Source organism: Drosophila gunungcola, unplaced genomic scaffold (genome assembly GCF_025200985.1).
Source record: "Drosophila gunungcola strain Sukarami unplaced genomic scaffold, Dgunungcola_SK_2 000162F, whole genome shotgun sequence".
In the NCBI taxonomy this organism is placed as follows: domain Eukaryota; kingdom Metazoa; phylum Arthropoda; class Insecta; order Diptera; family Drosophilidae; genus Drosophila; species Drosophila gunungcola.
The window spans coordinates 1-27471 of NW_026453323.1; the positions used below are offsets into that span (position 1 = coordinate 1).

General features: G+C 46.0%; 4 protein-coding genes across 6 annotated transcripts; 3 read left to right on the forward strand and 1 right to left on the reverse strand.

Moving 5' to 3' along the window:
• Window positions 1-6: 6 nt before the first annotated feature.
• Window positions 7-1082, forward strand: LOC128265827 (U4/U6.U5 tri-snRNP-associated protein 2). Its single transcript, XM_053002040.1, has 2 exons — window positions 7-648; window positions 706-1082. The coding sequence occupies exons 1-2, from the start codon at window positions 29-31 to the stop codon at window positions 959-961; spliced, it is 876 nt and encodes a 291-aa protein (XP_052858000.1). The 5' UTR covers window positions 7-28; the 3' UTR covers window positions 962-1082.
• Window positions 1082-2339, forward strand: LOC128265828 (uncharacterized). Its single transcript, XM_053002041.1, has 3 exons — window positions 1082-1465; window positions 1520-1944; window positions 2036-2339. Exons 1-2 carry the CDS (start codon window positions 1109-1111, stop codon window positions 1928-1930), a joined length of 768 nt encoding a protein of 255 aa, XP_052858001.1. The 5' UTR covers window positions 1082-1108; the 3' UTR covers window positions 1931-1944; window positions 2036-2339.
• Window positions 2340-2490: 151 nt separating this feature from the next.
• Window positions 2491-4844, reverse strand: LOC128265826 (uncharacterized). The gene is given in 2 exon segments (XM_053002039.1): window positions 2491-3963; window positions 3965-4844. Coding segments are annotated over 2 exon segments (1494 nt in total). The 5' UTR covers window positions 4712-4844; the 3' UTR covers window positions 2491-3216.
• A 1191-nt stretch (window positions 4845-6035) lies between these two features.
• Window positions 6036-27201, forward strand: LOC128265844 (zinc finger SWIM domain-containing protein 8 homolog). Of its 3 annotated transcripts, none has more exons than XM_053002063.1 (8): window positions 6038-7766; window positions 13837-14079; window positions 14159-14322; window positions 14708-15018; window positions 15082-19962; window positions 20500-20838; window positions 20912-21061; window positions 21121-21322. In XM_053002063.1, exons 1-8 carry the CDS (start codon window positions 7481-7483, stop codon window positions 21185-21187), a joined length of 6441 nt encoding a protein of 2146 aa, XP_052858023.1. In that variant the 5' UTR covers window positions 6038-7480; the 3' UTR covers window positions 21188-21322. The 3 variants fall into 3 exon arrangements, with proteins under 3 accessions (XP_052858025.1, XP_052858023.1, XP_052858024.1); XM_053002064.1 differs by having other exon boundaries at window positions 13840-14079; XM_053002065.1 differs by lacking the exons at window positions 20500-20838; window positions 20912-21061; window positions 21121-21322 and adding an exon at window positions 22116-27201 and having other exon boundaries at window positions 6036-7766; window positions 15082-18314.
• Window positions 27202-27471: the final 270 nt, after the last annotated feature.

A 27471-nucleotide genomic window follows, 5' to 3' on the forward strand; every position in this document is an offset into this window, starting at 1 on the left:
GCATGTCAAGCGGCCACCGGGCGACTCCATGTTCACGCTGGTCCAGCGTTTCGGGGAGCTGATGCGCAAGATGTGGAATCCGCGGAATTTTAAAGCCCATGTATCGCCGCACGAAATGCTACAGGCGGTGGTGCTGTGGTCCAGCAAGCGGTTCCAGATCACCGAGCAGGGCGATCCCATCGATTTCCTGTCCTGGTTCCTCAACACGCTGCATCGCGCCTTGAAGGGCAACAAGCAGCCCAACTCGTCCATACTCTACAAGATCTTTCTGGGCGAGATGCAGATCTATACGCGCAAAATACCGCCCGTGGAGCTGGACGACACGGCCAAGGCGCAGCTGCTGGCCACCGACGAGTACAAGGACCAGGTGGAGCACACCAATTTCATCTACCTCACCTGCGATCTGCCGCCGCCACCGCTGTTCACCGACGAGTTTCGCGAGAACATCATTCCGCAGGTGAATCTCTACCAGCTGCTGGGCAAGTTCAATGGCAGCGCGGAGAAGGAGTACAAGACCTACAAGGACAACTTCATGAAGCGCTTCGAGATCACCCGCCTGCCGCAGTTCATCATTCTGTATATCAAGCGGTTCACCAAGAACACCTTCTTCCTGGAGAAGAATCCCACCATCGTGAACTTTCCCATCAAGTGAGTATTCATTGGTTTTTGGAATGTTTCAATGGTTATGGATGTATGGCCTTTCAGGAACGTGGACTTTGGCGACATTCTGGGCATGCGGCAGCGCGATAAGGATGTCAAGGACACCAAGTACAATCTGGTGGCCAATATTGTGCACGATGGAGATCCCAAGAAGGGCACCTATCGCGCCCACATACTGCACAAGGCCAACGGCCAGTGGTACGAGATGCAGGACCTGCATGTCACCGAGATCCTGCCCCAGATGATCACGCTCACCGAGTCCTACATCCAGATCTACGAACGCTGTGCGGACTCCTCATGATCCCCCTGACTTGTAGTCACTGCTAGCTGTATTTCGATAAACAAACTCCCTGATCCAAAACTAATATATGCCGTAGTCGAGTGTAGCGACTATGAGAGGCCCTCAAATAGGACAACCACTCTCTGTGTGTTTCAGTAGTTTTAATCAATGGAACTATCTTTCAAGTTTCACATTAGTTTTGGTTTATGTTTAAGTTCCAAGTGCCAGCATCAGCTGTGCCCCAAAATACCCCGAGATGCGCATGCGTTGTGCCCACTCCATGACCAAGTGGGCGGATTGGGGCCACGACCATCAAAAAATCGATGCTGTCGCCAGTCGTTGGGCGACACAGTGGTTGAAAGGAACGGAAGCATGTCGGAGCAGCCGGACAACAACACCTACGAGCAGGAGTGCCAGCGGGCGGAGCTGCTGGGCCTCCAGCCGCCGGATCCCCAAGAGTTCGAGCGTAAGCGGCAGGCGAGATTGGAGCACGAGATGGCCGAACAGGAGGCCGCCGAGGCGGTGGTATGTAGCTCCATTTTGCCCCGGGGAAAACGCCACTAAATCGCCACCCTCCAGCTGCTAGAGCAACAGGACGAGAGCCTGGGCAATGTGGGCGGCAAGCTGGGCGAGCTCAACAGCATCCTGTCCAGCACGCAGCAGAAGCTGAATCGCTTCAAGCAGACGGCCTGTGGCAGTCTGACCAACATATTTGCTCGGGGCAGCTCGGGTTCGGTGGATCTGTCGGCGGGAGTGGGCGGATCGGGAGCACCGATAATGGCCGGCCAGGAGGAGCGCAGTCCGCCGGTCCAGGATCAGCCGCTGGCCAAGCCACCGCCCACGGCCGAGGAGGTGAGGGCCGCCAAGGCGGCCAAGCAGAAGCGCATGGACTCGCAGCTGGACAAGTTGGATGCGCTGATCAACCAGGCGGACAATGCCCAGATCTCCATGAGCGAGCAGACGCAGCAGATGCGCCGCCTGGCCAAGTGAAGTGCGGATTGAAGGTGATTCCAGATTTATCCCAATAACAAATCGTTTCCTCTATGAAGTGACTGTACGAATCCAACTTTATTTACCCTCAACTCCACTCTTCAGGTGATCTGCGTCGCCTGATCCTGGCCAGACTTGTGCCCTCTTCTTTGTTTGGATGAACACACGAGTTTCGCTTAAAACTAAACACAAGTTGAGATTACCCAAAGCGTCTTCAATCACATTTATCGAGTGTACAGACAGTGTGCGCCATGACTGCCTGGTCATCCAGTCCTGGCGCGCACTGTCCTCCCCTACATCCATCCCGTTGACTTTATACATACATATATAAATAGGTATCTGCATGGTTTACATCAGAGTTTTCAAAAATATAGAGCATTTTATCGGCTATTCGTTGTCATAGTTAGTCAATAACTGAATTACAAATGCTGACAATAATAGTTCGGTTGAAATATTTGAGTAGTTGAAACATCATTTTCATAAAATATACATTTTAAATCATTTTTTTTTCTTTTGACGTTGATTAGGCTTCATTAAATATACATACGTAAATGATGTACTTGTATATCTCTTTTTTTTGGTAAGTCACATTGTGGAAAACTTTTCTATTCAGTTCTTTGGAGATGTAATAAACCAAAATTGAATATTTTGAATATTTCAATTTTACTTTGAACTATTTAATCTCCTGTCTCTTCTTTTCCTTGATAAGTTAAACTAAAGAGAACATGAAAGTGTAAAGAAAAGCAATAACTAACTTTTTGATTTAATGTGCACTGTGTTTCGCAACTGTAAGGCCAAGACTTTTACTTTTTTCAGCCTTGGCCTTACAGTCACGGGACCCACTGCCCTTGTGCTATCATAAGGAAGCATTGTCCACAACTTTCACATCGTTTATCCAGCTAATACTTGTTGCAAAACGTTTGTTAAACTATATCAAAATATATACGACACGATGGTCAAGTAATAAACTTACATTTTTTCTCCACAAAACAGAAGAGGGAGTATTGAATTGGATGGAAATTAAGTTGACTTAAAGCAAGGCTTATTCTTTTGCACCTAGTTACCTACAACAAAGAGAAAATCGAAACTGAATTCTACAAATTAGCATAGAATATAAGCTATAAATGAAGCTCCTAATATGAAAGGATTTTGGATTACCCAAGTGAACATTGATTCTATCAGCTATGTACAACCAACAACGAAAGCAAAGGACTAGGGATCCATACTTTTGACTTGCAAACTTAGCAGCCCTAGCAGCCTTAGGCTAGGACTACAAACGATTCCAGCTACTTGTCCTCCGAGGAGACGGACGAAATGGAGGTGCACATGTTGGGGCAGGAGCGCGGCGGCGTGGGGCAGCGTTTGGGGAGGGTCCGCTTGCCGAACGGGAGCACCGCCCCCGCCGCTTTGGAGTCCGTCTCCGAATCCGAGTGCTCGTCGTCGCTCTCGCTGGCATGTCCCGCATCCGTTTCGTACTGATCCTGCTCCTTCTGCTTATCGTCGCCCGCCAGCTGGCTCAGCTGCTCCAGATAGACATCCAGGGTGACGGACACGCCCTCGGGCTGCTCCTCGTCCTCGTAGAAGAAGTACGACAACTGCAGCTGCTCCTCCGCAGAGTTGACGCGCCAGGCGTGCGGAATCAACTGACCGTTCAGCTCGAGCCGCTGCTGCAGCGCGAGGAACATGTCTGGCGAGATCTCCATTTGGGGCAGCGTCTGCTGGGCCTGCCACTTCTCCAGCAGCAGCGGCGGCGGATCGGCTCCAAAGATGCCGTAGTACAGCTTGCAGGTGCGGTAGCAGCGCAGCCGGTTCGAATCCGGACGGATGCGACGCAGCACCCGCAGCTGCGACTCCACCACGTGCAGGAACATGTACTGGTGCCGCCGGCTGGGCAGCGAGGTGACCAGCAGCGCGCGACTGGTGCTCAAGCAGAGCTGCGGCAGCGGCTGTGGCCACAGCGAGTGGAGCAGCCGCTTGACCAGCTGCGTCAGCGTGGAGCTCTGGAAGAAGTGACGCTCGGGGGCGGGCTGGCGGCGCTCCAGCGGGCAGCCAGCGCACTGCATCCGCCCAGAGGCGAGCGGCGGCGCCGTTGAACATGGTCTGGCCCAGGAAACGCATGCAGCGCTGGCAGTACAGGTGATCCTCGCGAGTCAGGATGTGCGGATTGCCTGCGTTCAAGCTGATGACCACATAGTTCAGTCCGTAGAAGAGGTCTGCCTCGCCGGGCACCAGGCTGGGCGGTTGGGTCGTCTTGCATCCGTGTCCCTGGTGACTGTGGCAGAAGAACTCGCTGGGATCCACCACGCAGCTGGGAAACTCCCTCAGCCGGCGATAGGCCCTGGCCTCCACCAGTTCCGCCCGACAGTCGCGGCAGTTGATGGACATGGCCTCGTCGTCGCGGCAGGAGAGGAGCAGCGGCGCCAGGGGCACCTCCACCGAGCCACCATCCACGGCGGCCAAATCGATCTGGTTGTAGTTGAAGCGGAAGCTTATGTGGCTGCCGCTGACCAGGAATGTGGACAGGCAGCCGATGTCCATGCCGAAGTGGTCGTGCCGGATGAGCAGCAGATCGTCGGAGTCCTCGCTGTCGCTGTCCGAACTGGAATCCTCCGGATCCTCCTGATTCTCCGGCCTCTGCGGCCTCTCGCTAATGTAAACATTGTGGTCCCGGATGACAAGGCGCGTTTCTTGGCTCTGCGAGATCTGGTGGTCGAATCGCAGGAAGGCGACGCCACTGCGCAGGTTGGGACGCAGCTCGATGCACAGCCCGGTGATGGGCATCTTGTTCTGGCCCGAGAAACGCTTTGCAAGATCGGGAAGCCACGAAATATAGCTGGAAATGTTTGGGATCCAAGGTATTTTAGTATATAAAATATTGGTATTTTAGTATATAAACTTAGCGAGTACACCATCCATAGTTGGTTCTTATCAATAGTTAGCGGAGACACCCCTACAGTTTTCACAGAGCTAGAGATGGAATGCTATCGATGACTCCCCCCGTTGTGTTGAAAACATCGATCACCACTGTTAACTTTAACTTATCACCCATTATCAGTGTTGCCCGTTTCCCTTTTTCCCCGTCAAATCTGGCTTTTTTTTCAGGCCATTTGCTAGAAGAATTTCAAAATTCTTTTTATTTTGTGGTAAACCTTCGAAATTTTATGTTTTTCTTTATCGATTCTTTCCAACAACTTTTTAGGAAAATTCATTTTTCATTAATTTTATATATTCAAGCATTGGCAATAACATTTTGCTTATTTTTATGTTCTTTCTTAAAAATAGGAGCTTGTCCACAACAGTTGAACACGGTCCTTGGCCAGTCTGACTGCATATCTTTTCATCCCGCAATAATTTCTCTGAAAGCTTTTTATTATAAATTTCTTGCTCATACGAACAGTTCTTTACAATAGAAATATTCACTGGGCTGACGGCATTATTCAATTCCATTTTTAATTTAACTATCCTAGTGCGACAAGGTTAAGCTTATATTTATTGCACTAGTCAAAATAGGTTGAAAATATTAAAATTTTGTTTGAGGACCTAAGATCTTTCTTATTTTAACAAAATTGATATTATATTATATATATTTATTATTTATTCTTAATATTAATATGTTGCAATAATCTTTCTTATATAACTAATTTTAATTCTGTTAATTTGTTAAATTAAATCATTTTGTTTTAGATACTTTTATATATTTGGTTTTATTTTAAATATTTTTTAATGTTACATTTTAAATGAGCACCTAATAGTTTTTAAGTTATGTGGTAGGCTGATCCAGAGGTGTATACCATTTATAAAAAATTGTCTATTTGAATTGTCTAGAAATGAAAAACTATTGTTACATTTCTTACTTGAGCGGTGTTAAATAACGAGTGCATTTCAGCAGATGTTAATAATGTTAACAAAAATGTGCAAGAAATGGAGTGAGAAGTTAACAGGGGCTAGAAAATATCGCTAGAGGTGGAGAAACATCAATAGTCCCTGCTAAAAACGGTAGGCCGATATTTCGAATTTGCGTGCTTGTGTGGGTTTGTGTTTTGCAGTGAAAGTTAGCGAAACGTCGAACTAACAGCGACAGTTAGCGAAACGTCGAACTAACAGCGGAGACGGGTAAACACCGATAACCTCCGCCAAACATCGATAGCACCGATATTTCAAAAACATCGATGAAACTGATGTGGGCATCGATGTCCCCCCACCTCTACAAGAGTCGACGATGGGTAAAAACAAAAAAACAAAGCCCGTGTAAAAGTGTCCGAAAACCGTGCGTAGCGTTAAACAAATCGTTACTCGGGCAGCAAACTCAAGCGCCGCACTTTTGGGGGCCGCGTGTGCAGTGGCGATTCAAATGTCGGTAATCGCGAAATCCGCAAAAAAAGGATTTTTTGAAAAACGTTCGCATTAAACGCATTTCGTTTCGTTCACACACACCAACAAACACACGCTCGGTCGCAGCAGACAAACACAACGCGCAGCGCATATACACACAAAGAAAAGAAGGCAGTGAAAATCGACAAGCGCACGCATGCACACACACAGACACACACGCAGGCGAAAAAGTGTTGATATATATCCAATATATTGATGTTGTGTGCACCGTTGTTGTTGCTGCTACGGCTGTGTGAGTGCGAGAGGGGTTGAGCAAGTGAGAGAGCGCGCAGGATAAAGCGAAGATGAGCCACAAAGCGAAGGAGTGAAAAAATAATTAAAGGCGAAAAGAGTGGAAAGAGGAGAGTGGTGAGTGGAGGAGGAGAGGAAGAGGAGCAGCAGCAACAACAACAACTAACATCTACAACTACAAAATTGGCCCTCTCATTTTGGCAGTCGCATTGCCCCATCTCGCTCCCTCTTTCGGTGGGGGATTCGGAAAAGTTCACATGCAACAACAACGACAACAAACAATAGTCGCAGTCGCAGTCGGCGCGGGCAGAGGCAGCGACAGAGGCAGCGACGCACTGAACGTATTTTGTACATATAAACAAAAATAGTTTTTAAACTCCAAAAAAAAAGTTAAAACTAAAGCCCTTAAGCGTAAATAAATCTACAGTATATAAGTAAAAAAAAGCAAGCGAATCAAGCAGAGAAATAGAGAAGATATAGAGGAGAACGCTCAAAAGAAATTCGCCTTTTACACGATTTTAAATTGAGCGTTTTGGCAGAGATCCATTATTATACATCCATCCAAAAAGAGGGAAGCGAAAGGAGAGAGCGAAAAGAGAGAGAGAGCGTAGCGGAGCAAAAACAAACAAACGGAGGAGCAGCTGAACTCCAGAGCAACTGTAAAAACACAATCTCAGCCTCACGCTGGCGAATCGCAACGGCAGCAACAACAACAGAGGAGGAGGAGGAGGAGGTGGCGACGCTGGGGGCGGGGCAGCTGTAGCCGCCGCTGCCCGCAACAACAACAACGCTAACAACAACAACAACAATGGTGGAGCAGGCGGAGGAGCGGCTGCAGTCGGCGCTGGCGCCGAAGGAGCAGCTGGAGGTGGTGGTGGAGGAGCTGGCGCCGGTGGAGCCGCAGCCAACGAATGGAACCCCGAGGAAATGGACCGCTTCAGCTTCGACGACTCGATCCGCTTCGAGGAAGACTCATTGTGCAGCTGGAGCTCGGAGCCCGAATCGCTGTGCAACAACTGGCGCGGCTGGAAGAAGCCCGCTGCGGGCAGCGGTGCAGGCAGCGGCGGTCTGAGCGGTATGGGAATGGGAGGAGCGGTCGCCGGCGGCGGCGCAGGAGCCCCTCCGTTCGGAGCAGGTGCCTCCTCCGGTTCGTGTACACCGGGCGGCAGTGCAGCGGCCATGGCCAACACATCCACCTGCGGCAGATATTATGGTGAGTCTTTAACCCCTCGTTAAACTGATGGTATAAAAAGGTTTTCCAAATGATCAATAAAATGAGCATGAAATTCATTATTCTTATTAAATATCTAAATAGAATACGTATGTTTTTGATATTACTCATTAGTTACCCCAGGATATATAAATGTGCCTGTATCTTTAAAAGAGTAGTAATATGAGTCATTGAAATCAGGCTATAACCGCCTTAAACTGCCTGTCCGGTATTTAATATCAAGGATCATCCAAAATTCATAAGGTTTTATAAATATTTATACGTCCCAATGTTCATTAGTTTACATACTTACTAATTTTCTTACGATAAAATCTAGTCGTTAATGCGCTAGTGGAGTCCATAAGTGGAGTAGTAGGTAACAGTGGAATCAAGTTATAGTGTTTATTGTCTAATTTATTTTTTTATTGTACTTCAAAACTATGAGGTTTGACAGCACCAATTTCAATCCTTAGACCCCTTAATTTTGGGTTTATAATATAGTTATAGATAGTGACCACTAGTGAATATTACTTTGGTAATACAATCCTAAAGGTGTCACCCTATTTTTGTAATAGTCCTGGTGAAGAGCTGGCCTGTGCTGTGCTGTCTGCAATTATACGCGTGACCTTTTCGCTGTTGGTAAATTCTGTAAAATTGGCTAAAGCACAACCAACAAACTGGCTGTAATTGTTGTTGGTCCGTCTGCAATTGTCTTTTTTATTTCCCTGCCTTCCCCGAAGTCCTCTGCTTATCGCTAAAGTCAAAATCACGACTTTAGGCTACCAACGTTTTATTTTTATTCGTTTTTCCTTCTTACCTTTTTGTTGCGTCGTCTCCTTTGTCTTTTTGAGGCTTATTACGATTGTGTACGGGAGGGCATTTTTTTTGGGCCTGCTGAAAGACGTTTTTACACGTTTTCGGTATCCTGTGCGCCGTCGCAGTATTATCATCATGTAATATCTGGATATCTGGCTGCGACTGCGCAGTTCGTCCTCTTCCCTGTTTTTCCTTCATTCTTTCTCGTCATTTGCCCATCCACTGCATTCGTTTGCTTCTTTGTTTGCTTGAGTATTATGGCTTTGGGGGAGAAAAAAAGGACTACATTTGGAAAAGGCAGCGAAGGACTACAAAATACCACAGGGGGAAAGAAGATCCGCCATCCGTCTACTTATCTTTCTTCCCTAGCCAGGGTTGCCATGTTGCTATTTTAAGTTATTGTCTTCCATGAATCAAAAACGGTTTTGTTTTTAAAAATATTCTCCATTATGATTATTATGAATGCTTTTCAATTAAACGGCTTTAAAAATGTTTGCAGATTTCTTTTCATTGCTTTACTTTAAAATTCAGCATCAACTGGTCGTGTTATTTGGCGGGGAAATAGCTAGAGTGGTAGGCCTGCGGCTAGGTGTATGTGCAAAGACAAAGCCAGCTGCATTTTCATGCTCGAAAGACATAATAACCGCAACAAAAAACTATATAGCCTCAAAACGATGTCGCTGCTGCCAGCTGAACGATGCCGACTTCGATGCTGAGGCGTCTAGAGCCTCGCTTTGTTGTGTCAAAGAACCTTTTCAAGGATACCACCACAACCTGCCCGAGGGGATGTAATAAAAATAAAGACTACGGGAAGGACAAGAGTCCCATATTCCCTTTACACCTTGCAGCTCCTCCTCCAATGCGTTTGTTCAGGCTCCCCAGATATATTACATAGTTGTGCTTATAGTTGGATGGAAATTCATTCTGTCATGTGAGCTATGCGGCTTTTCTGTATATTTTGAGGAACTTAAAAGCCTAAAGGTCATAATTTCATTTTCCGGAGATTGATATCTGGTGTTAAGTACATGTTATCTGATTATTAACCTTAAACAATAACATTGTAAACATTCCATCAAGATAAGAAGAAAGGTGACCCCGACTGGACTTTAAAGATTCAATACTGGGAAGTGCTATATTTATAATTGTTTCTGATTATATTTTCCGTTAAAATGCATTCAAATTTTTGTTTTTAGTTTTTGGATCTATAAATAATTATTTATTTATTTTTATTTATTCGTTTTTCGCTTTAAAAAATGAACGTAGAATTTTTAAAACATAGTACATCAATTTGTTCAATAACAGGTGGTGTAACTTTACGAGTTGAAATAGGGGTGGTGGTAGCATATTATAAATCAACCGTATTTAGATAAGTTATGGTGTGCTCAAAATTGGTTTTGGTGACCCCGATCTATTTCATTACTATTGTATTAATATAATTTAATAACTTTAAAGCCACGTTATGATATGGTGAACCGATCTGTTTCATAACTACTGTATTAATATAACCAAATAACTTTAAAACCAAGTTATGATATGCTGAATGTTGGTCTTGGTGACCCCGATTTATTTATATTAAGTTCATAGATGTTTTGTTAAGACCTGGGAAACACCCCATATGGAGTGAGTTCGTAGAGTGGGCCCCCGCATGAACGTGGAACGTCGATGTGACGCGATGCAATGACCCCGAATAAACCGTAACCGTGGAATGGTCACGCTGCAGTGCTGACAATGCAGCCCCGCTCTGTGTCCGTGAGAGGTGCGTGGTGTGTGTGGTGGTACGGTGGTGTGCGGGTTGTGTGTAGTGGTGTGCGTGCTTTGAGTGGCCGGCGTTGCCGCATGTCATCATCTAATTAGTGGGTCGAGGCCCGCTCGGTGTCAATTTCGAACTGAAACTGAACCGAAACCGAACGACCAACCGACCAGCTGAGGCTGAGCTGAACCCACCGGCGGCTCGCTATTTTATTTTTCACTTTTCGCCGTGCATATCAGTTTCATGCACTTCCGTAGCCAAAACAATTGCACCAACATATGCACACGTGCACAAATGCTTGTTGGCACTTTGACCCCTTTTTTTGCGTAGGTTTATTTTGTTTTTGAGCGAACTTTTTGTGCCGAACAACCTGAATTTGTCGTTGGAAACGCGTCAGACAAAACCAAAATATGAGGACACAGCAAAAATGTTTTTTCAGCATATTAGCATTTAAAAGAAACAGAGGATTAATGGGAAAGATAGTTTCATTGAAAATGATAAGTTAGGATTTATGGATTATTTTAAAACCATTCGAAATACTGCCCCCCATATTACTAAGATCTTGTCAATTATCATGTGCATGTGAAAAATTATTTTTTTTTTCTAATTGAGCAATCTTCTGTATGGCTACAGAAGTGATTGATTTAGATAAGCTTATTAGACTCTGTGCGGAATACTGGACAATTTAAGTTTTAACATGTGGTATGAAAAAGTTTGTGGCTTCTAAGATCGAAACTCTGATTATTTTCAAAAAATCAGGGAGAGGGTGCCCTGCACATGGCATGTACATATGTTGGAACCCCCCGCTGGGCCATTTAACATATGTATGTATATAGCACTCCGATTGGAGTTGGGGGAGGTAATGGTAATGGTAACCGGTGTGACGAATGCATTCGCCGTAGTTCGGCACTTCAGCACCTCCTGCTCAACTTTGGCGAGTCCGTTCAGTAATAACAAAAATAACTGGAGCATGAGGCTTTGCGTTATGTGTATATTCTCCTCTTGATTGTTACATGTTTTGTTATAGTGCGATGCATGGAAATGGAAAACAAATTAAAATGCAAACAAAAACTCCAAAAGGGAATGCAAGAGCAAGCCCAGTTCAAGCAAAGAGGAAACCAGTTTGAAGGGGAAGCAGTAGCCTTGAATCCGCAAAAAAATAAACGAATGTATACACGAATCGGTTATTAAACCTTCTTCAATCAAATCAATGTGACTCATGCGGACATTCGGAATCGGCTAAGCCCTTTACCTGGAGACTCAGCCGATTTTTCATCTGACAAATGCATTTAATTGTTTTTTTTTTTCATTTTACTCCCTTAACCTCGCCAGCCAAATGGAATTTAAATAATTGAAACAAAAAAAATTTAGCTTAAGACAAACATTTTTGGGTTTCTTATACAAAATTTTAGGGTTAGACATAAAATGTATCGAAATAAACGGGGTGTTTATACAGTTTCTTAGCTTACAACACATATGCATGTTTGTAATTCATTAATTCGTAATTCAATTACCTACAACTATTTATTTAACCGCCGCTGTAGCTGTGTGTATACATAAAGAACAGGCATGAGCAATAAGTTAGCGCTTGCGGAAAATGACTTTGAATAAAATGGTGCCAAAGTGTCTGAAAATTAAGCGACGACGGAGCAAGACAGTGGGGGTCGGGTGAGGGGAAGCACGAAGAATGGGAGCAGGCAAACGAGCCAACGAACGAGCGAAAGAAAACAAACAAACAAACAAAACAATGAGCTCCGCCGTTCAGTGCTGACTTTTTGGCTTTTTTATAGCCACTCCAATTTTTATGGGGGTGAATTGGTATTGACTTTAATTGTATACCGTGAGAAATTTATATGCCCGTTAATCTTAGAGTTTAAGGGTATATTGTATTCGGGAAACTCGACTTTAGCGTTCTTTCTTGTCTTTTTATTTGGATACAAATATGAGTACACCAACTTTATTGTAAATACACGATTGTTAGTTGCAAACAGTCTTAAAACTAAATAACAAACCATTAGCTAGTTTTTGAAATTAGCTTTTTTTTACTCCTATTAAGACTTATAACAACTGCACGCTATTTTATCAATCAATCAAGAGAAAAGGCTAAAATATAAGATAGAACCCATCAGTTCTGAACTCGATACCCAATTAGTTGACTCATCATGTCCAGGTTGATCGATTATAATTGAAAGTGAAATCTCTGGGATCTGGTTATGCTCCTGCCCGAATATTTAATTCGCGTGGGCGAACTTGAACCTTCTGTTGTTTCTTGGCGCTGCATCATCAGCAACAGTATACACTATACACTATACACCATACACCATATCCACATACCATATAATAACAAAGCTGGCAATTCTTTGTTTTGCTTTGGGCCCCTTTTTGTTCTTGTTTGTTTGGCTTTTGTGTTTTGCGTTTTGCGTTTTAAAGGCAATGGGAACGAGACCTTTAAAATGCAGGTCCCCTCTTCCATTGCCATTTGTTTATTTGCATGCCAATTCAGTGGATTTCTGTTTATCTACAACTCAATTGCGTTGCTAAGATAATGACATTGGTTCACGCAGGGAAAAGTGCGTGGCTAAGAGATTTTCTCGGCCTTTTTCCACGACACAACATCACAGAGAACCGAATAACGCAAAAGTTTATTTATTAAATAACGCTGGCGGAGGGTATTATATTAGCGACCGGAAGGTGAAATAAAGCTTTGAAGATTGCAGTTTCAATTGAAGCCAAGACCTTCTTAGCAGAGCCATCGGTCCTAGAACTTCATTTTGAGGGATATTTTTTTAATACATGTCTAATTTTCAGTTAATTTTGTCTTTTTTTTTTTTTGATAATAATTTAGGATTTGTGGGATACTTTTGGGTATATAATCTTAATGGGTATGCCAGCATCTTTCTCTTTTTAATGTTTATTCTATCACATTAAAGTTATATCGAGTATACATGTACTTGATATGATTATGCTAATTTTGTTAGCTTAACTAATTTGTATAGTGATGGTGTGTATGGTGTGGTTATTGCCCATATATCTGTGTGCGACCCTTACAAAAAACGTCGTTGTTGACCTCTCTTTCGCTGGTCATTGGCCGTTTGCCTCAGAAAAAGTTCTTTAATTAATAAAATGCCCGACATGTGTATCTTGCGTCTGTGTGCATGCATGTGGCTTTTCCCCGCTTTGTTTGTGTTTAATTATGGTGGCAGAAATATGAAATTAGTCATTTGGCAGCTTCTCTAATTAATACATATTTTATTGTTTCTCTTTGTTGTAGAGTTTTCAAATGTTTTTTTCTATGCTTAAATTTGTATGTTAATCATTGAATTTATTGATTATTTAAACGATGAGGTCTCTGATTTAAATTAAATGTGTACATTTATTTAATTTCAATTATAGTAATTGTCTTTTAAAAAGACTATTAAATAAAGTTATTTTTTCTAATTTAGCCAGTACTCCATTATCACTACTTTCGCATAGTTTTGTTATATGTTTTGTTATATGTTCTTCCAGAAGTTTCCACATTGGCCGAACTGGCAGCCCGATGTGTGGCCTCCTACATACCGTTCGAGCTGGTGGAGCATGTGTATCCGCCGGTGCCGGAGCAGTTGCAGTTGCGCATTGCGTTCTGGAGCTTTCCGGACAACGAGGAGGACATCCGGTTGTATTCCTGCCTGGCCAACAGTTCGGCGGACGAGTTCAATCGCGGCGATTCGTTATTTCGGCTCCGTGCTGTCAAGGATCCGCTGCAAATAGGTGAGTTTGTATTACCCTAAGGGATTCTGAATTGTGTATAATGGCTAACCCCATGATTCGAATCCGATTACGATTCTAGGATTTCACCTGTCGGCCAGCGTGGTCAATCAGACGCCACGTGCCTACTTCAATGTGGCCGTCACCTTTGACCGCCGTCGCATCTCCTCTTGCAACTGCACCTGCACCTCGTCCGCCTACTGGTGCTCCCACGTGGTCGCCGTTTGTCTGCATCGCATTCATTGCGTAAGTATGCCAAAATGTATTTAAACCTTAAACCTTAAACCCTAAACTGATACCAAAAGTAAAAGTTTTATTATCCATTTATTTTTGTAAAAGTAACATTTTTTCCAATTCCATACCTAAAGTATGGCAGGAATTGAAGGACTATATTTATTCTAAATAAAATATATAACTTGAAACAAATAAAAAGAGATAAAGAAGAACTTGTGTAATTTATAGATCTAATTTAGTTCAGTTTACATTTTGTCAGTTTGCAATTTGGAACTTAAGTTAAATGTCATAGCTTAGTAAAATGTGACGACGGACTTATACATGTAATATTATTATATTATTATTATATACAAGTATAATCTTATATATAATAACTATAATCCTAATCGCCTTGCAGCCCCAGGAGGTCTGTCTACGGGCACCCGTGTCCGAGTCGCTGACCCGCCTGCAACGCGACCAGCTGCAGAAGTTCGCCCAGTATCTGATCAGCGAGCTGCCCCAGCAGATTCTGCCGACGGCCCAGCGGCTGCTGGACGAGCTGCTCAGTGCACAGCCCACGGCGATCAATACGGTGTGCGGTGCACCCGATCCCACGGCTGGGGCCTCGATCAACGACCAGACCAGCTGGTATCTGGACGAGAAGACGCTGCACAACAACATCAAGCGGATCCTCATCAAGTTCTGTCTGCCCGCCCCGATAGTGTTTAGGTGGGTAGTGTTCGCCTTATCCCTAACTAGTAACATACTCATGCATATATATTCCCTTCGCAGCGATGTCAACTATCTGACGAACTCGGCTCCTCCGGCGGCGGCCGAGTGGAGTTCCCTGCTCCGGCCGCTGCGAGGCCGTGAGCCGGAGGGCATGTGGAACCTGCTGTCGATCGTGCGCGAGATGTACAGGCGCTGCGATCGGAACGCAGTGCGTCTGCTGGAGATCATCACGGAGGAGTGCATGGTCTGCGACCAGATACTCATCTGGTGGTTCCAGACCAAGCTGGCCCTGATGATGGGCTCGCACGGCCACTCGGGCGGCAAGCACTCGAACACGCACTCCAACTCGACGGCTCTGCAGCACGCGTGCAGTTCGCTGTGCGACGAGATCGTGGCCCTGTGGCGGCTGGCTGCCCTCAATCCCGGCCTGGCGCCGGACGAGCGCGACATGCTGCACGCCCAGTTCACGGCCTGGCACCTGAAGATACTCGACCGGGTGGTCAAGAGCCGCCTGATACCGTCGTCGTTCACCAACAAGCACCAGCAGAACTCGAGGTCCGAGACGGAGCTGTTCATCGGCTTCAAGCCGGCCATCGAGGCGTGCTATCTGGACTGGGAAGGCTACCCCATTCCGGGTGTGACGCACACGCACGACACGAACCCCATCTACTACTCGCCGTTCACCTGCTTCAAGCACACCGACCTCAAGGGCGAGTCCAACAATCCCGGCCAGCTGAACGCCACCCAGGCGCTGATGACGAACAACAAGCACTACAATTACTTCAGTGCCTCCAGCGACCATGGCATGCATGCCGGGGCCTTCAAGCAGAGGCTGGACAGGCCCTTTCGGGAGTCGCGTTTCTATGCGAATGCGGGCGATCTGGAGGGATCAGCAGGCGGAGCAGGAGCAGCCACAGCTCGATTTTCCACGGCTCTGGGCGCTGTCGGCGTGGGGGGAGCTGGCGCAGTTGGTCAAATGGGCGGAGCAGCAGGAGGAGGAGTAGGTGCCTCTGTGGGAGCAGCAGCGGCCGAAGTGAATCCCGCGCAGCAACAGCAGCTGGCCAGTGGCGCCTCTGGAGTGGGTGCCTCAGTGGCCAACTCCAAGGCGGTGGCAGTTGCAGATGGCAACCGTTCGAGTGCCAGCAGCGAGGGATTCTGCGAGAACGACGATTTCGGCGGCGACACCAGCAGCAGCCACAACTACTGCCCACCGGGACAGGTGGTTGTGCCGGGCCAGAAGTCGGCCCTCACGGAATCGGATTCCCAGAGCAGCTTCGATGCCGTCTCGCAGCAGAGCAAGGATGAGCCCGCCGTGGGCGGTGTGGGAGTGGGAGTGGCGGGAGTGGGGGTGGTTGTGGGTGTTGAACAAGCCCTCTCCACCTCGGACACCTCGTCGGCCTCCTCGGCATCCTCGTCCGCCTCCACGGCGTCGGGCAGCTCCAACAGTTCCACCTCCTCCATGCTGATGGCTGGCCAGGAGGCGACTGTTGGCGTGGGAGGAGTGGGCGCAGTGCAGCAGACACCTCGTCGCCTGAGCAAGGATGAGTCCTTTAGCAGCAGCAGTGATGAGTTCAACCAAGGAGCAGTGGGCGGATCATCAGTTGGTGGTGGTGTAACCGGTGGATCAGTTGGATCAGCAGAAGCAGCAGCGGTGGCAGCAGCAGCAGGAGGAGATCTTACGCCTGTGCCCAGCACCTCGGCAGCTGCTAGAGCAGCCTTGGCCGCCAGTAGCTCCTCCTCGGTGCTTCACCCGGTGATGCCCGGCGGTACGCAGCAACTCGGGAACAGCCCTGCCGGAGGAGTGGGAGGAGGAGGCGGAGGAGGATTGGGAGTCCTGGGACTGAGCGCCTCGGTGGACCAGCCCTGCACTTCATCGGCGCACGCTGCCCGTGCCCTGGCCGCTGCCGTGGCCGCCTCCAGCGACAAGCCGCACGTCTTCTCCAATGTGCGACCCACCGAGGATGCCTGGGACATACTGCTGGCCCGCGCCGAGGGCCTGCATGCCCACGGTCATGGCGGCGAGGCATGCATCCTGGCCGTGCGCCTGGCCGAGCAGATGCTGGCCAATCCGCCCAATCTGCTGCTCGAACTGCCGCCCGCGCCCAAGCGCAAGGGCAAAAAGCAGAACGTGAACCCCATCTCGCACCAGCTGACGGTGGTGGCCTCCGCCACGCTGTCCAAGTGCGCCTTCCTGTGCACCGTGCTGTCGGAGAACTCGGAGCACTACCACATCGGCTTCCGGATATGCCTGTTCGCCCTGGAGATGCCGCGACCGCCGGCGAGCACCAAGCCGCTGGAGGTGAAGCTGGCCAACCAGGAGGCGGACATACTGGCCCTGCTCAAGCGCCTGCCGCTGGGATCGGCGGAGTTGCAGGTGATCCGCGAGCGGGCGGAGCAGCTTCGCAGCGGGACGTTCAAGACACGAGGCGAGGCCTTGCTCCCGATCAACCTGGCCACGTTCATCTTCGACGCCCTGGTCACCTTCAGTCCCGGTGCAGGGGGCTCCACAATGGGCCCTGCTGGGGTTGTGGCTTCCTCTTCTAGTGGAGGCGGTGGTGTGGGCGGAGGAGGTGCGTCAAGCAAATCCATGGTCAATGCGGGCGCTCGTCTTCTGCTCTACAAGCACAACAGCGATGAGAACCTCGGATTCGATGCTGCAGTGGCGGCGCTCGGCCTGAAGGCCAATGTCTCGGAGGCAGAGCATCCGTTGCTGTGCGAGGGAACGCGGCGGCAGCGCGGCGATCTCGCCCTGACCCTGCTCTACCACTATAAGGATGAGCCGCGCAAGATAGCCAAGATCATGGAGAAGCTGCTGGACCGGGACATACACACGCTGCTCAATGCGCCCCTTCTGCCCGCCTACTACTCGAGCAATCCGCCGGTGAGGACGAAGAGCAATCAGCCCACGCGCCGCGAGGAGCACGACTACGGCGGTGGCTCTGGATGTGGCGCCTCCTCCAACTGCAATCCGGTTGCCAATCTGTGCGAGCTCCTGCCGGCCGACTACGGCAGTGTGGGCGGCAACAGTCGACCGCACAGTTCGACGAGTGCCGAGCTGGAGCTGAGCATGTGCGCCCTGAGCATGGCCAGCAGTGGCAGCCAGTCGGGCGGAGGGCAGGGCATGGTGCCCACACCGAATGCGGCGGGAGGAGGAGGAGGAGGGACTACCGGAGGAACACCCAATTCCAGCAGCACCACGGCCAGTGGCAGCCAGCAGAATCCCAATGGCAATCCCACTGGCAGCGGCGGTGGAGGTGGAGGAGGAGGAAATGGCAACGGCGGAGGAGGAGGCGGTGGCAGCTCCAGCAGCAGCCGCAGCAAGGAGAGCCGTTACAAGGGCAAGCGGGCATACCCCTCGATACCCAACCAGCCGTCGGAGGCCAGTGCCCACTTCATGTTCGAGCTGGCCAAGAATGTGCTGACCAAAGCGGGTGGCAACAGCTCCACCTCGCTGTTCACGCAGGCCAGCACCAGCCAGAACCACCATGGACCGCATCGTGCCCTCCACATGTGCGCCTTTCAGCTGGGCCTCTATGCCCTCGGCCTGCACAACTGCGTGAGTCCCAATTGGCTGTCGCGCACGTACTCGTCGCACGTCTCCTGGATCCTGGGCCAGGCGATGGAGATCGGGGCGCCGGCGATCAGTTTCCTGATCGACACCTGGGAGGCGCACCTCACGCCGCCCGAGGCGGCCGGCATGGCGGACCGGGCGTCGCGCGGATGGGACAGCAACATGGTCTATCCGGCCGCCGAGCTGGCCCTCTCCGTGCTGCCCCATGCGGCGGCCCTCAATCCGAACGAGATCCAGCGCGCGATCCTGCAGTGCAAGGAGCAGAGCGACCTGATGCTGGAGCGCGCCTGTCTCACTGTCGAGACGGCCGCCAAGGGCGGCGGCGTCTATCCGGAGGTGCTGTTCCAGGTGGCCCGCTACTGGTACGAGCTGTACATGCGCAACACCCCCAATAATAGCGAGCACGAGCCGCACGACGACACCATGGACCACTCGGCGGTCAGTCTGAGTGCTTTGATCGAATCCCAGCAGCAGCACGAGCTCCAGCAGCAGCAACAGCAGGCGGTGCAGCAGCAACAGCAGCAGCAGCAACAACAGGTGGTGCAGCAGCAGCAGCAGCAACAGGTGGTGCAGCAGCAGCAACAGCAGCTTGGCATGCCCAATCCCGGAGTGAGTCCCGGACCCGGACTGCCCGTATCGGTGCCCCCGCCCGTGGTGGGCTCCGTGCCGAATCCGCAGGCCCAGTTCCAGCCCGTGGGCGTCGCCTCGCTGGCTCCCCTTGGACTGGCCCCCTATCCGCCGTACAGCTTCTGCCAGGGCCTGTACGCGCACCACCACAACCTGAGCTATCCGCCCGGCCAGATGCAGATGTACATCTCGGCGGGACCGCCGCCGCCGCCACAGGCCTACACTGGCTACCAGCAGGCGCCGCCCCAGCAGCCGCCCAACCAGCAGCAACAGCAGCAGCAGCAGGTGGTGCAGCAACAAGTGGTGCAGCAGCAGCAGCAGGTGGTGCAACAGCAGGTGCAGCAGCAGCAGGTCCAGATGGCGGGACAAGCGCCGCCGGGTCATCCGGGCCAGCAGGGGCATCCGGGGCAGCCGCCGTCCGGCTTCCAGCAGCAACCGCCGCCGGGACCGTTCCAGGCGCTGCCGCCGCAGGCCTACCAGGCGATGCAGGCGGGTCCTCCGGGTCCGCCCATCGGTCCGCCGCAGGGCTACTACGGCCCACCGCCGCCACCACCTCCGAACGGACCACCCGTTGGAGTGGGCGTGGGCGTGGGTGTGGGCGTTGGCGTGATGCCCATGCGTCAGCATCAGCACCAGCATCCCGTGTATCCGTTCATGCAGCAGGCGCCGCCTCCACCGCAGCAGCAGCAACAGCCGCCGCCCTCGCAGCCACCAGTGCGACAACGGCAGCCGCATCAGTTCACGTGAGTGATCCCGATCCCAATTCAAGTTTATGAAAATAGCAACCAAAACTAATTTTAAAGCTACTTTTTTGTTAAATTTCCATGAAGCTTATACTTTTTATACTAAATGGGGCACATATTTATCATAGGAATAATTTTTAAAAATATTTTTATAAATTGTTCATCATAATAAATTTATTTAAATTTTCAATTTAAGAAATAGGTCAGATATTAAAAAAATATGTATTTCCAATACAAAGTCAAGGTGAACGAGGCTTTATGTTGAAAATCATACTTATTCATGAAGTTTATACTATAAACTAATTGGGGCACATATAAAAATGCACTTTTATCATAGGTATAATATTTTGTTTAGATCAATAAGTGTTAAAGTTATAAGAGACAGGGAATTTAAAAACGTTGGTTGTGGGAAAAACACTTAAAGCTGTGAACAAATGTTCATAAATAACGTTTGGCTACTTGGAATTTATTTAAGTTAAAGTATACATTTTAAAACTACCATGCCCGATAATTTATTCATTGTTCTTTCTGTTGCAGACCCACCCAGCTGCGGTATCTGCTGGCCGCCTACAACGTGGGCATGCTGGCCATGGAAACATTGGCGCGACGCGTCCACGACGACCGGCCGCAGGCAAAGTACGCCCGCAATCCGCCGTACGGCGAGGATGTCAAATGGCTGCTGCGGATCAGCAAGAAGCTGGGCACCCAGTATCTGCACCAGTTCTGCATCTGTGCGGTCAACTCGATCGTCAGCCCGTTCGTCCTGCACGACGTGGCCATCGAATCCGCCCACTATCTGGGCAGGAACAACCACCAGCTGGTGATGCAGCACCTCCGCTCTGCGCTCACGCCGCTCGTCCAGAAGTGCCAGCAAATGTGGGTAATCTTTCACGAACCATATGACTTTTTAACTAATGTGAGGTGTTTTTTTGTGTTTGGCATAAAACAGGTACATCCAGTGCATCCACCAGAAGCTGTACCATCTGACTCAGGGCGACTACGAGGAGTTTGCCAGCATTGTGGTGGCCGCCCGTGCCGCCTTCCAGATCACGCCAGAGGGCAGTGCCCAATTCAAGGACTGGCTGCAGTCCATCAAGCGGTAAGCAATGGCGTGCACTCTGCAGGCTGTATGGTAATTGCATTCCATTCCCTTTGCAGATCCAAATCCTGCAAGAAAGAGCTCTGGACCCAGATCAATGCGGCACTGCAGAGCAACTCCAAATGACAAAGACTTGACTCCTGCAATCTGATGACGGCAGTGGGAACAGCAACATTGGCCACTGTGGCGACAGCAGCAGCGACAACGGCCACAGCAGAGTGCAAGTCCACGGCGGCGTCTGGCGGTAGCACCAGCGGCGGCAGCAACAACAACAGCGCTCCCAATCACAACCACATCGGCAGCAGCAGCACCAGCAGCAATGCCACCAACAACAGCAATGCCAACATTAACATCGGCATGGGCATGGGAGAATCTGTGGCCGGACACAATCATCATCATCATCACCATCACCACAGGCACCATCATTTGCTGGAGACGCCGGCCAGCAGCTCTGCGGGATTAGCAGCACAAGCAGCTGCAGCAGCAGCAGGAGCAGGAGCAACAACAGGAGCAGCAATCACAGTGGCAACAACATCAGTTGGCAACCAGCCAGCAGCAACTGTGGCTGCAGCTACAGCAGCAGCAGCAGCTGCTTCGGAGCGCGTGGAGCGAAGACCTCCGCTGCTGGGAGCACCACCACCACCGCCGCTGTCCGCGATCAGCAACAGCAACGGACGATCGGCAGCAGCGATCGCTTATCACTCGCTGATGCCGAACTACTATTCCAGCACGCGACAGTTGCATATGCACGGCCATGCCCGGGCTCATGCGCATCCCCCCCAACAGCAGCAGCAGCAGCACGGGCATCCGCATCCGCATCAGCATCCGCATCCCAATCCTCACCAGCAACAGCACCCGCAGCAGCACCTGCAGCAGCAGCAGCAGCAGCTCCCGCATCCCCACCAGCATCCTCATCCACATCCCCATCAGTACCAACTGCAGGCACTAAGTCACTACCATCAGCAACTTTAACAACGTGTCGCGGCTGGTGCGTCTGCTGCTCTTGCTGCAGCGTAATCGCTTTGGCGGCCGGAAAAACATGGCGGCGGAGGAGGAGGACGGGGAGCAGGAGCAGGAGCAGGGGCAACATCAACCAGTTGTGCCTGCGGGCGATGATCCTGCCACTTGGCTCTGGCTTTGGCTGCTGGTGTTGCTAGTGCTACTGCTTGTCCTGGGCTTACCACTGCTGCTGCTCATGCTCCTCTGATCCACATCCACATCCATAGCCATTTCCCGCCCGAGAACCACCGCACTTAGTTCATGTTAAACATAGTTTTTATATTTAACTTGAGTTTTTCGTTAGGGTTTTCTTTTTTATTTTTCGTAATTAATCAAGCCTACATTTATATACATAAAATCGAGCCACTTTTCATGAGTGGTGTGCGTGAGTGTGTGTGTGTGCGTGTGTGCACTTTTAGACTGAGATATCTGCCAACAGCAACAACAACAACAACAACGACACACCCCCCACACACACATGGAACACACCACCCACCCAACATACCTTCAACCATAGAAGATGGAAAAGCTCTGTTTGATTTTTCAGAAATGTGTTCAGTTAAACTAACGTATTAATAGACGGATCTATCAAATAGTTTTCTACACCTACAGCTATATAAAACTCGGACTTATACGTATATGCTTACAGCCCCTAACCCTACCTAATATATAATTTAAGGTAATGCGACCCTTTTTCATACAACACCAGTTTCGCAAAACGCAAAAACACCAACCTTTTCTAGTTTAGGCTAACGACTTTTCATTCATTGTTTCTATATATTTAATTTGTAGTCTTGCGTAAACAAAAAGATGAACGGTTTATATACCCTTATACATATTTAATACCTGTGGTTAAGCAATTTTTTAGGATTTTCAAATTTATGTGACCAGACACACACACGAGCATAATCGATGCAGTGGAAATTCTCGGCTGAGCAGTTTGTTTTTAATATTTAACTAGCTAAAGATCTCAAACAAAAAATTTCGTAATAATTTTTCAATTATGTAAGAAAATGCTATTAAAAAATATGCATTTGAAAAATTAACACAAAAAAAAAAAAAAACACCGAATGTGGGCGATGTGGAAATGGAAAAGCTTGAAAATCGCTTTGAAAATAACTAAATAGTTGATTTCAAAACGATTTTACTTGGCCATGTCGATGTTCACGGCCACCGCCCACAAACAGCTGCAGCTGAGGGATTGTATATCTAGGTCTATTCAGCTGAATTATAGATAGCAAATATTTAAGACAAACTGCCAGAATTTCTTCAGTTTCGACTGAGGTGAAAATACACTTTTCCTCCGTATGTCTGTCCCTGTCTTACGATATGATAACGACAGAGCAAAGACAACAAATCGAAAAGATTTCTAGATAAAGTAAATCATTATGTTCACACACACACACACACACACAAACGCACTTTTTATGATGTATAACTTTAAAAATTAGTTCTTGTTGGTGAAGCAAAAAGTTTAGCATGAAGGTAGTTTATATTTTTACATTTAAACAAAAAAAAAACAACAAAAACAAATTAAAAAAATATATTTTTTGCTTTACAAATTTTGTTTATACTTTAAAAACCTTTTTAATTATTTTTTTTAATCAATTAAATTCTTTATATTTATACACAAAAGTAAAAAAAAAAAACAAAACAAAAAAAAAAGATCAACAAAATTTTTTTTTATTATATACAAATAATGCTGTTTTGAATAAATATGGTTTTTTGGATTTATTTCAAAACGCAAATTAAAAGCGAAAAAAAAAACGAAACAAAAAACAAAAACACAAAATAATCAATGTTTGTTTTATTTATGTTGGTTTATTTTCCAGACTAAAATCCTATTTTTGCTGAATTTTGTAAGAGTTATTTTAAATGAATTGTTTTCTTATCAATATAGTTTAAATGTTCTTTGGTTTTATTATTCTTTGCGGTTATACAACCCAATCCAATCATTCCAATCCAACACATCCGAACATCATCCCAAGTAAATACTATTAATGGAAACTGCCACTTTCTTGAGGATTCAGTAATGTTACATAAATATTATAAATAAATAGTTATACACGATCGCGACCCCCTGAAATGTCCTTGAGTGCAGGCGGCCTAGGGCCAAGGTCCTTTGGATCCGTGAATTGGTTTGGATCCTCCGCCGCCGGACGGCCTCAGTCCCCGCTAATGGTTGTAAATACGGACGATGTCTTATATAAGTATTGTAACTCCATTGTGTTTTTGTATTATTACAAGTAGAGAAACCGAAAACCGATTCAGATACGGATTTAAATGAATTGCATCGAGTCCAGATCGATTTGGATTCAAACTCTGTAAGCAATCGCGTAATTTGTAAACTTTTAGTAGGCAGTGTTTTATACAAAGAAAATAGCAAAGAAAATACCGAAAATAACATAATCTATTTATATAGTGAACAAACGCAATCTGTAAATTAAAATTAACAAAGTGTTTTTAAATTACATAATAATTGACTTTTTCCGTGAAAAATGAAAAACAAATTTAGAAAAGATGACAGACAACTTTCTCGCTTTGTTCACCATTAATGTATGTAAAATATCAGCAATCCCAATTAGCAAACCGATCGAAGATTAAATGGGAGAAAATAGAATTATAGGAATGAAACCAATAGACAGATGAAGACCATTAACCCATTGACTTGAACCACTCAATAACAATAACTGAAAAGTAAACGAACAAACCAAGAACATACGATTTAAAATAATAATAAATGCAAACATAATGTTAACGTAGCCGATTAGCCTTTAGATCACATATAGCGCATATTTTACACAAGCGTAGTGAACCAATTTCCAAACTAAACTAAAAACTCCCTAGACTCAAAAAAAAAAAAAACACAGTTCCAGAAAGTAACGCCTATAACACTATGGCCGTAGCCTGAGAAAACTGCATTTTTGAAGCATTTTATTTTGATTAATCTCCCTACTATTCAAAAAACATTAAATTGTTTTCAAATAACTTCCCAGATAAATTCAATTAAATAAAACCAAATTTTTCCTCTGAGTAAATCTGACTATTAACTATTTTCGTGACTTTAGTTCTGAAAATCTTGGAAGTCGCCCTGGAACTCAAATTATTAATAGCTAAGCTGACACTTTTTTCGAAGTTGAAATTAGAAATGTCCTAAAGTTTTTTGAAACATTTTTTCCGAATTCTAGCCCTCTCAGATATGGTCATAGAATCCCAAATTTCCCCACACAAATCAACATAAAAATATCTTTGCACAGAGGCGTGTATATAGCCATTACACAAGAACACGGAATTCTGGAGCTGATCGGGGTGTGGATATGGTGCGGCTCTATTCAGCCTGCAAATCAGCTTCCCGTTCCGATCTGCACTATATAGACACCTCTCATATATTTACATATACATATTAAAATTGACGCGGACATAAATTATATTAATCTTAAGTCGAAAATAAAGCATTACCTCATACTTTAAAAACTTATGAAGACAGTTACAAGTAGAACACTCGAAAATATATAGATTATATACAATATACACGATAAATATAGGGCATTTTTTTGTAGCAATCGAACTTAGGCTTTATGAAATTCTATCATTTATGAAACGAATTCGATATGATTTTCTTGTTGTGAGAGAGAGAGAGAGGGAAATAGCGAGGGAAAGTGCAGGTATTTGCAGGGGTATCCCGAATTTTCTGGCCTCGTTCATTTGCTCTTTTGTTACTCGTGGCTCTTTGTAAATTTTTGCACTGTAAAAACTAAAATATTAAATATATAAATATATTGCTTGCTAAAGAAAAGTTAAAAAACAAAAAAAACGAATGGAAATCGCGCAAAAACGTTATTTATATATACGCCTACAGAAACATGCAAAAAAAAAAAACTATTATATACAAAAAATATATACATACACATATAAAAATATATATACAATACTTATTTACATTGCGTATTTTAGCGTTTTATTCGACATCGGAAAATAAATATAAAACAAAAACAAAAAAACCAATCGTAGAAACGCTGCAGAAGTGTTCTTTTTAACAACAAAAAATAAAAATAAATACGGAGAGCGAAATATAGAAAATTAAATTAAGCAACAGAAAATATTTATACACAGAGATGAAGAGGCAAGTTGAAAGCTTAAATATAAACCAAGAGGACAGGAAATATTTAACTGAATGACTAATTTTACAAAAGAAATGGACGTTTTTTTTTACCAATCGCTGTAAATATCAAGCAAAAGAGTAAAACATTTTTCTGGAAGGCTTATCGTTTTATATTTGTTTTTGCATTTTAAACTGTCTACACTATTCGAACGCAGCCCCCAGCCACGCCTCCCGAAAACTGACACCACTACAATGCAAAGCTTTAATTCATTGCCACACACACTCCCACAACATCCACACACACAGAGCGATGCTAAAGTGCTTTAAGAAATAAAAAACAAACTCGAAAAAACACACGAAAGTAAATAAATACATTTCTCTTAAGTAAAACTAAAAACTTTTTACGAACAGACGAAAAAAAAACAAGAACAGAAACTCTGCCAAAAAACAAGCTAATAAAAATGAAATGAAAAGCGAAAGTAAGAAAACCGATATCTTCTATAAAAAATAGCAACAAATTGTAAACATGAAAATAATATGAAACTAACTAATTATACATAAATAATTAAAGGACGAAGAGCAGAACGAATAATAAGAATGAAAATTTAAAAAACAAAGCTTATTTTATATATTCAAACATACAACAATAACATAAACAAAATGACCATTTATGAACTAAATTATATATGATCAGATTATAAACCGAAGTATAGTGTATATTAATGATTTTTAACCATGTAAAGAAATTGAAAGTCTTTTTCGAATTTTATTAATTTTCAAATGGTCCGAAGATCGAGAGGCAGCAGCACACAAAGTTAGTGATGGAGCGAGAGGAATAAGGGTTAGAGCAGCGCATTATTATTAACTAATTTATGTAATATGCAATATATCTACTATATTAAAAAAAAATACATATAAATGAACGAGGAAAATTAAAATATACACCGCAAAGGAGAACATAAAATGAACACATTTTAAAACAATGAAAATGAAACGGAAAAAATTACAAAAAAAAAACACTAAAATAAAAAAAAAACTGAAGAAAAAAGAAAAAAACATAAAAGCCGTTCGTTTTTCTTGATGGTTGATCTCTATAATCAGGTTTTTCCGTATGGATAAAGTTTTAAAAATATGAAGTGATAAGAAAAAGTCAAAAAGTCAGTCAGAATAAATACTCTTTTATTTATTACAGGCAAAACTAAATAGCCTTCAAAAATAATATGCTACAAAATAAAGTTGTACCTGAATGCCAGGCGTAGCATATTTACAGGCTAAGAGGAAAATAGTACTCAAATATTTCCTAGGTACC